The sequence below is a fragment of the Mesitornis unicolor genome, unplaced genomic scaffold, assembly GCF_000695765.1.
Source record: "Mesitornis unicolor isolate BGI_N332 unplaced genomic scaffold, ASM69576v1 scaffold25040, whole genome shotgun sequence".
Classification (NCBI taxonomy): domain Eukaryota; kingdom Metazoa; phylum Chordata; class Aves; order Mesitornithiformes; family Mesitornithidae; genus Mesitornis; species Mesitornis unicolor.
The window spans coordinates 702-10164 of record NW_010156588.1 but is presented as its reverse complement, the minus strand read 5'-3'; the positions used below and the strand labels follow the sequence as shown (position 1 = coordinate 10164).

Sequence of the window (9463 nt, the reverse complement as noted above, 5' to 3'; positions counted from 1 at the left end):
TCCTCCTGGGGATCACAACCCCATGTTTATGTAGAAGCCAAGCCTGCAGTCTTAATGCTGTACTGCCCAGCTTTACAGGGGAACATAAAGAAAGGAAATCTCTTACTAAGTAGATAGTTTGGGTTTTCTTGCTCAAACTTGTTAACTCCAGGAAGGCCAGCACAACTTGGCACTGGGGTTATTTGGGTTTTTTACGAGGCAGCATTGAGTGGAACCATCTGGGCCAGGAGAAGACCACGCCTGAAATGAGCCTTTAGGAACAGTTCGGTTAAGTAGCTGTCTGGGACACCACGCTGAAAGGAAGGGCACGCACAGCTGTGGGTATTTTATGGGCTTATTTTATCTCTGATGACAAAAGAGAACTTACAGGTCCTGTGGTTCCTCATAAATTTCAAGCCACTGATGACAAGTGGCACTGCCTGTGTTCTCGGCCACGGTGGCACAAAGCTCCCCCGACTTCCTGGCTCGTGAATAACGATGCTGCTTTAGAGAGAGATCTGATTTTGCTCTGAGCTTAAGGGCAATCCCCAAGTTACACTTTGAGATGGGAAACTGCAGTATCTGAAGTACCTTGGGTGAATATTTCCGAGGTCATTCATCTGGTATCAAAGTGGCTCCGCTCTCTGGTTACTGAGGCCCCAGTGCTAAAGGTGTGCTGCTCACATTCCTGAGTCCAGTATCCTTCTAGAAAGCTAAATACAGGTTTGGGAGCATAGCTTGCAGTATGCCAGCGGTACATCTCAAATGAGGTGGGTTAAACTGTTCTTTTGCATTGCAGTCTGTGTTTTGTTTTGAATTTATGCTCCTTTAAGGGAGCAGCTTCCTAAAGTACCTCAAGGTGCCTGCATTCCAGTTTCCAAAGATATTACCTTGTTTCTGTGTTAGGAGGCCAGCTCCCTTCCTTCAAGCACTTTTCTATGTGACAGACCTGGAAAGCGGCACATCAAATCCAGTATAAGTTCAACAAGTGTAACCTATTTTTCTACGCTTTCTATTCACTGAGATGGATCTTAGGTTGCTCATCATAAAATATTTACCAGTGCATTGCCTCCATTAATAGCTCGTACAGTGCAAGTGTGAAGACAGACATACTTGCTCCTTAACCCTTGTTCAGTCCACGTCCTGTTGAAGCTGTCTCTATTTCAATGGACCCTAGCAGGTTTGCGTGGTATTTATTAATCTGATTTATTAGTAGTTTAAACAGAGGAAGAGACTCAGGCTCACTGGAATCCATTTCATGCCAGCTCTGCCACAGGCACCCATTTGATTTTATGCACATCATTAAATATTTGTGGTTCCCCTGTCTACAACATGCAGGTACTAATTCTGCTCTTTTTTCCCCTATCCATACGTGTACAGACTGCAGGTTTGGACAGGAACCAGCTCCTCCTGTGTCTTTGGATACCTCACAAATGAGTCCCTGCTCTTAGGTGAAACTTGTAGTTGCCTCTGTGAGCCACACCGTAATAACTGGCTTCAACCTGCTCCAGGCAAAAATGCAACCTTTGGATTACGTTGGTGTAAACCAAAAGTCCACTGCAGTTCACACGTCGAGAAATGCTGGTAGTGTTTAGCATCACTGTCTGTCGTTGGAACATCTGGCATTCATCATGGCTTTCCTTTTCCTTCCACTGTCATGTTTTATCCCCATCTGTTAGAGCTTGCTTAGCACTGTGTATAAATCAGAGCTGCATCTCCGTCTGGGTAGCTGAAGCATTACAGGCTGCAATGTAAATGAAGGAAAATGAGGTGAATTTAAGGGAAGGGTTTCTCCTATGCACTCTGCTCCCCTTTTTCTCCCCCCTCCCTGCACACAGACACCACCAGACAGTGTTACTAGACAGTGTGATAGCCCTGCTATGAACAGACATGGAAAAGTTTCCAAATATAGCAAATGTTTTTACCAGCCCTAGTTCTGGAGGCAGAAAGCAGGAGAGGAGTTGGAGCCGGAGTGGACGCCCGTTGCCATTGTTGGAAAGACCAGAATTTACTGCTTTGGAACAACCCTTCAGCAAGTTGATCATCAATTGGGAAAGCAAACCTTCCTTCAAGCCAGGCTTCCTGGGCAATGTCTTTGATGTATTTCCTTAAAATTAAATTACTCTTATTGCAGTAATTTAGGTTAGGGCTAGGGAGAATAATACCGAAGGTGCTAGGAAAATACGGGTGTGTTAATGTTAGCCAAAGCAGGATTTTCTTTCACTATTTCAATTTTGTCTCAAAAAGCTGTGCAGTGCTCCCGTAATGGCCATCCCATTCAGCTCTCCCAGGGCAGCGAGCCATAGCAGCATTCCAAGGGTGCATTTCGGGTGGGGAAGTGAACTCACCACCACCCCTGGATGAAGCATTTAATAGCACGTGTGCCTTACCCTGCCAGAGCCGGATGTTCCCAGTTGTGCCACACAGCACTGGGAGCACACACGGATTTCATTCCCTGCCAACTTTGGCAACTAGAGGAGGTATTTCCTTGTTGTAGAAACACTTGAGGACGCTGTTGTCCCAAACTACTGGAAGTGAAGGGGGAAAAGGCCCATTTCCCTCTGTCTGGGAGGGGTTCATTGCCGACTGCTGTTGCTATCAGTCCCAGGCTGAAGCTGGAGGGTCTCTTTGCACAATGTTCAGGTTTTCACTGCAAGAGGCTGCTTGTATTGCTGGGGACTTCATTATATTTGGAAGAGCAAGAATGCCCCATGTCCCTGTGTGTGCTCCTCCTGATGGGCTTGTTTTTCCACCCGTTCTAGTCTCACATGTCAAACTCACGCCTGTAATTTGTTCATATCGACAGCAGGTTAGCTATGATGAGAATAAGCTATTGCTGCTACTGCAGGTTGTCACCTCATGCCTTCTCTTTCTGCAGAGCATGTTGCATTCCTGATTTCCAGTTGTTTTTCAGTGGTGTTCCCGTGGTGTTGTCCAGTGCAGACTCCCAGATTTCAGCCAGCTCAATCGAGCAGTAGGTGTCCTGGTGTCATCTGCACGAAGTGACAGTGACAGCCCCGGTTCACCAAGGGAGCGGTTGCTGGGCTGAAGTGCAGACCAAGGCCTGGCTAATTCAGAGGGCGCGTGGTCGTGTGAAAGGCCCTTAAGTCCCAGTTGCTCTCTGGAGTCGGTAGATCACTTGAATCCTGATCAGTTGTTCTGTTGCTAGAAATGGATGTCCTGGTGAAAGCGTTACTACAAAAATAGTGGGCAATGAGACAGAGAAACATGGGTCTGATGTTGCACAAACTACTTCACATGAGATGTGGCAAGAAGAGAAATACCCAGGAGTGCAGTGGAATGGACGCTGTGATGTTGATTTACTTATGTCTTTTTGATAGCTGCACTAGATCTCAGCTTACCCAGCATCTTTCTTGTTCCTAGCAGAGTACTTACTTTATTTTCTCTTCTTTTTGTAGAAAATTTTACTACATCACGCTGCTGAGAGACCCCGTATCTCGTTACCTCAGCGAATGGCGTCACGTCCAGCGCGGAGCGACCTGGAAGACCTCCTTGCACATGTGCGATGGCAGGACCCCCACTCCCGAAGAGCTGCCGTCGTGCTACGAAGGCACGGACTGGTCGGGCTGCACGCTGCAGGAGTTCATGGATTGCCCGTACAATTTGGCCAACAACCGCCAAGTGAGGATGCTGGCTGACTTGAGCTTGGTGGGCTGCTACAACATGTCCTTCATCCCGGAGAACAAGCGAGCGCAGATCCTGCTGGAGAGCGCGAAGAAGAACCTCAGAGACATGGCCTTCTTCGGCCTGACCGAGTTCCAGAGAAAGACTCAGTACCTGTTCGAGAGGACTTTCAACCTGAAGTTCATCCGGCCCTTCATGCAGTACAACAGCACCAGGGCGGGCGGGGTGGAGGTGGACAACGACACCATCCGCAGGATCGAGGAGCTCAATGACTTGGACATGCAGCTCTATGACTATGCAAAGGACCTCTTCCAACAGCGCTACCAGTACAAGCGGCAGCTGGAGAGGATGGAGCAGAGGATAAAGAACCGGGAAGAGAGGCTTCTTCACCGGTCCAACGAAGCACTTCCCAAGGAAGAGACCGAAGAGCAAGGACGCTTGCCCACTGAGGACTACATGAGCCATATTATAGAGAAGTGGTAGCCTAGGCAGACTTTTATATTAGCGATATTCTAGGGTTTCCGTATAAAAGATCATGGAAGTAAAATTACAGAAACAACAGAAAATATTTTATTTAAAAGCGAGTCTGTAAAACAGAAGATAGGTTGCTTCCTGAAGCATAGGGTCTTTTTACTGTTTCTTACAAGACCGATGAGATTCTTAAAAAAAAAATAAATAAATACATAAAAATAAAAAAGAGTCAACATTGTAACACAGAGGTAAAAAATGCACAAACGCAGTTACCCACTCCTAAGGCCAAATACAGACGTTTCTTATCCTCACGATTCAAACACAAATGGCAGGAGGAGGATTTTAAAAACCTGTTTATCCCCTGGGCATGACGATATAAAGATACAGGATTAAAAACCAAGGAAACAGAGGTTTTCCTTTGTGGGCGTTTCTGGAGGAGGGATGGGAGTTGCACTGCTTGTAAGTCAATGGTAACAGTGGCCGGGGCGAGGATGTGCTGTGCTGGCAGGGGGGGACCCGAGCGCAAGGGCGGTCACCTCAGGTCAGCTGGCACTGCCAGGAAGTAGAGCACCGTGAAAATAAAGGGGGAAAAGCATCAGAGGATGAGAAACATCAACGCCAATTGACTGTGGCCTAGGATATGTACTTAGCACAGCCGTTTTGATACATTGCACTGGTGTCACACATACATGCGCAACTTCACGTCAAAAAATCATAGGGAATCCATGCACAGAGCTCCCAGATTTCACAGACAGGTCCCAAAACCAGTTAAAAGCCGACCAAATTCCACAGAGGCTCAAATGTGCACTCACGCGCCATCCTGTCACCCTCCACAACTGCCACCCATGCCATCATCAGTATGATGTGTTAACAGCACATGGAAACCCTATCCTACATCCTGAGAAAAAGACGAAATAAGAATTTAAATGGCAATACTGCCTCGTAAATCTGCCAGGGAAGACCCTGCACATAATCAGTCATTAACGGGAACAAGATGAGGGGGTGATTTTGTTCCGTTTGTTGCTATGTGAAATACTGAACTAGAACGAGCATCTGTATTTTTTCAGTTATTTGTAATTGCTTTCATCAATGGGCATGAGCCTGCTTCCAGTGAAGCCACCAGCGCTGATCTGAGTGGGAACAGGATGGGGCTCTCTGAAATTTCTGACTGGGTCTGAGTTCATGATGAGACGGCGTGCATTGTCTTTAGGCAAAGCGCCTGCTCTGCAGCTCTTCCTTTACCCAAACAAGCTGAGTTCATCCAACTGGAAAGGGGAATTGTGGACCATGTTGTTTTAGTCTCAGACCCCTTTCAAAGCAGAAAATCCATGATTTTTAGGGACTTATGTAAGTTTAACCCCCTCCAGTGTGGAGACAGCCTAACCACGTTCTGCTTTTGAGTCACAGAAAAACAGTGACTTCTCTAATTCCTTTTCCCACTCACCAAATTAAAGTATGGCTTGTCTTCTTGCTGTTGCAAGCACTTCTTTGTCTGGAAGCAGGGAAATGAAGCCCTTTTTCGTGTCTAACCCCATTATTACTCAGCTCATAAGACCAGAACCAGCCACTGTTTAGGGTAAACTACAAGCACAATGGAATATGATTTGGTTTTCAAGGGCCACGCTACCTGCAGACCAAATATGGCATTGAAATCACGGGAGGAGAGGTAGAGATCTGATGTGTCCGACCTCAGCGTGTCATTTTTACAGCGTCCCTTTCCTATCACACAAATGAAGTGCTGCTTGTGTGGTGGTTTAACTGTCTCTCTGCAGGCTGTTTCCAGCAGTTTCAAATTCAGGCTGAGTTTTGCAGAGGAGGGGCTGCCTTAAGCCAAGGAGCTGCCTTGTTTCTGCTGTGTGTGCCCCAGGGCATACACCTTGCTTCTGGAGCTGTTCTTCCGCAGAAGAGTAACGGCTAAAAACATAACAGAAAACACAACCGGCACTTTGGGCTCAAATATGACCCTGTTGCAGCCCTGATCCAAGGTCCACTGAAGTCAGAGGATGTTGTTCCTATTGATTTCGAATGGATTTGGGTCAGGTCTGCATCCTGGTGCTGCAGAGTGCATGAGCACTCACCCACCACACACAGGGGGACGTTGTTCCCCATGCATTTGGCTGGTGCCAGGATTTGCCAGCGCTGTCGCTGTCTTTAAGTTCGTGTCAGTGCACAAAAAGGCCTGTTCCTAGAGGAGCACAGCCTGGCCATAGGCATTTCCTCCCAGCCGAAAAGCGGGAAGCAAACTGAAGCCATTTTCGGTTTTTGGCTCGAGGGCATTACAAATCCGTTTGCCCATCTCTGAATCCCAAGGCTGGGAGGAGCGATGTCTGCGAGCTCGTGTGTCGTTGTAACTAAAGAAAACGTTTATATTTGAAACATGCCGTTTTACAGGCTGTTTACCCGCAAACCCAATACACGGGATATAAAAAGCAACTGTTTTGTATGCTCAGTTTCCAGCTTTACCCAGACGTTTTCACTGTGTGCTCTGCGTTACGGGTCCATCACGCACCCGTGGTTTCTGCAGCCAACCCACAGTCGAGGGGCACGTTGGTGAATGCCCGGGCAGGTCTGGATATCCCAGCACCAACTCCTGAGGCCACATTCTGCTCTCATCTCCCGAAGGGTGGCAGTAAAGGGCACGGTGTACGATTAGGACTGGTAACGTTTGGCCTGGTGTGCCTGAGTTGTTTGTGTGTTACGGGCTGGATTTTAATGCATCTGTCTGCAGGGCTCCCGAAATCAGAGGCAGCCTCTGACTCACGTCAGTAAGAGACCTTGTTCCAACGTTCTCTTTGTAATATATTACAGTAACAAGCAAAAGAAATGAAGCTATCTGGAAAACTGTCTTGTTAACAGTTTCACTTCAACCCACAAAAGGAGGGCTGGCACCGAGGCAGCAATTTCTAGGTTCAAATCCTGCGCCCAACAAATGCCTCCGTTTCTCCCCCTGTACATTGGGAATAGCAAATTTACTCGCTGTAAAGAGGTTCTCTAAGAAGCAAAGGGCACCTTGGAACAGATTCGAAGTGTTGGAAGCTAAAAGAATGACCCAAAGCCCTCGCTCACCCCGGTGGCTGTGCTGGTCTGGCTATGGCTGTGAGCCATGCTTTAATTCATCCTAAGTGCTGTGTTACCTGGCACTGCCTTCTTCCTTTGGTGGGTTTAAGGGAACTCTTTTAACATAATGTGAATGTAGGCTGTTTGTGATTTCTCTGTACTACGGTTTGGAGTGGTACAATTTATTTTTAAGGCTGATTATCTGATGCTACAGTAACGTGGAAAATGCGTGTGTAGATTTGAAATGAATGGAGAACGGCGGCTTGACGGCGCTCGCTCTGGCAGAAGCAGTGGCCAGGTCGTACACTCGTGTTCAGTATCTGCCCCTTTCTTCCAAAATGCTTTTCCTGTGGCTTCCAGGCACGCTGAGACCTTCTTGGCTGCATGAAGTGTTTCTTCATGGGGCCCATCGGTGCCTCCTGGTCCAGGGCAGGGTAGGTGCAGCAGGGGAAGGTGCAGTGACCGTTCTCCTACTGGAGATGGGGACGTGGTGCCCCCTGGACTCAGATTTTACCGAGTTGGACGGTTGTCCACCCCACACTGTTTCTGCCACTGCTCCAGGGACACCCTGGGGCTGTGTAAGGTATTTCTAAGGGTTCATACAGCCAGCGATATTCCTGTGAGGGAGCATTTTGGACAGGCTGATACCTGGGCAAAGCTGATGCCTCTTCGCCTATTCCACCTTGGACTGCGCTGATCCTTGCACATCCACCCACATGGGCGATGCTCTGAGCGGGGACCTCCCCGTGGGCTCCATTCCTGCCTTGGGACGGCGGCAAAGCCAAGATGCACTGCAGTGCTAAGAAGGAAGAGGAGGTATTTCTGGTCATCCAAAATGTGGGGTTGCTGAAGAAAACTTGTTATTTCTCGTTTGTCTCACCCCAGCTCGCTCTGCTGAAGGGGTTTGCCTCCCGCTCCAAAGTGTCCCCATCAGTCAGACACCACCTCGTACCCTGCCCCTGTAGGGACTGCCTGGTACGGCCGCAGACCCAGGCTCTTGTCAGGTTCAAAGTCATCCACAAAGGGTCAGTACAAATTTCTGGCTTGCCTGAATCTCTCCCTTCACACCCAACATTTTGGAATAAACGGGGAGTGCTTCAGGTTGGTGGTTTTGCACCCTGCAGTCCCTTACCTGCTTACAGAACTGGGATGGCTATGGAAGCAGCATAAGGAAGGTCCCAACAAGCTTTTGAATCCTCTCTCCTAGGGCTGTCCCGTAGGAGCAGGAAGGGCAGCGCCGTTGCTGAGAGCGCGAGGGAGGCAGCAGGGCCAGCACAGAGGCAGCGCGGACACGTGTTAATCAGGAAGTTTTCATTCTGAGCCCATCAAATCACCCCACAGAGAGCACTGCACAGCTACAGAAGGTAACAGATGACTGACATTACAGAACAGGGCCTGCCCTAGGTGTATTTCCCAGGGTTAAAAGCTCCTCCAGCTTCTTGCTGACTAAATTTAGAGTTATTGAGACCCCCTCCTGTCCCGCAGAATTTTCCGAACACCACAGAAATGGGTGGCACTTCAGAAATTTGCAATGCAGACCATGCTAAACACTGCATTTCCAGGGCTATAGCTTGGACTGCAGCTCACACTGCTGGATTCAAACCACAGGGCTGGTTGCACTCTCTTTCTGTTCCTGTTTTCACTGATATGAGCAGATCCTGGTCCAGCGGCAGAAGCGAACACAGGGCTTTAGAGCAGCCTCTGAAGCACAGCCAGGCAGCAGCAGTTTGGGTGCAGCAGCAAGCCAGTGTCTGCACACACAACTCAAGCTCTCCTTGACTGTACTGCCCCATCCTCTGGTAACCCCGTGGGTATTAAAGCCTGCATGGTCCCAGCTGCAGGTGGTTTGCTCTGTAATTATCAGCCACGCAAGCTGAAAAAAGCCCCAAATGAGCCTGTCTCATCCCTCCAAGCCCCGTGATTCCCCTTCCCTGTTCCCCCCCAGGTGTCAGTTCTGCAGACTGCATTGAGAGAGATGTACTATAAGGAATAATTTTATATTCAAATGGTTTACTGGGCATGATTTGTTTTGTACATATTGGAATATGATTTAACTTATTTTTATTGCCCCTTTTCATCTTTGTTTTCATAAGGAAAAGACAAAAAATCCCCTCCCTTTCTCAACCTGAAGTTCCTCTGTGTTTTTGTTTGTAGTCTGCCAGGCAAACACACAACAGCCACAGGATTTCTTGCCATCCCTAGCGGTATCTGAGCTTAGTTTTCACTTGTTTTTGTCTGAGGCTTTGCTTGTATTGCCTCTTCTTTCCTCTCTAGTGCACAACGGGCACAGGGAAGGGAAAGGGCAATGCAG

General features: G+C 48.2%; 1 protein-coding gene across 1 annotated transcript; it reads left to right on the top strand.

The window, feature by feature from the left end:
• Nucleotides 1-3398: 3398 nt before the first annotated feature.
• On the top strand, nucleotides 3399-4176 carry HS6ST1 (heparan sulfate 6-O-sulfotransferase 1; the record flags this gene model as incomplete). The annotated part of the gene is made up of 1 exon (XM_010193859.1): nucleotides 3399-4176. A coding segment is annotated over one exon (709 nt), but the record flags the coding sequence as incomplete, so codon positions are not given.
• Between the last annotated feature and the right edge of the window lie 5287 nt (nucleotides 4177-9463).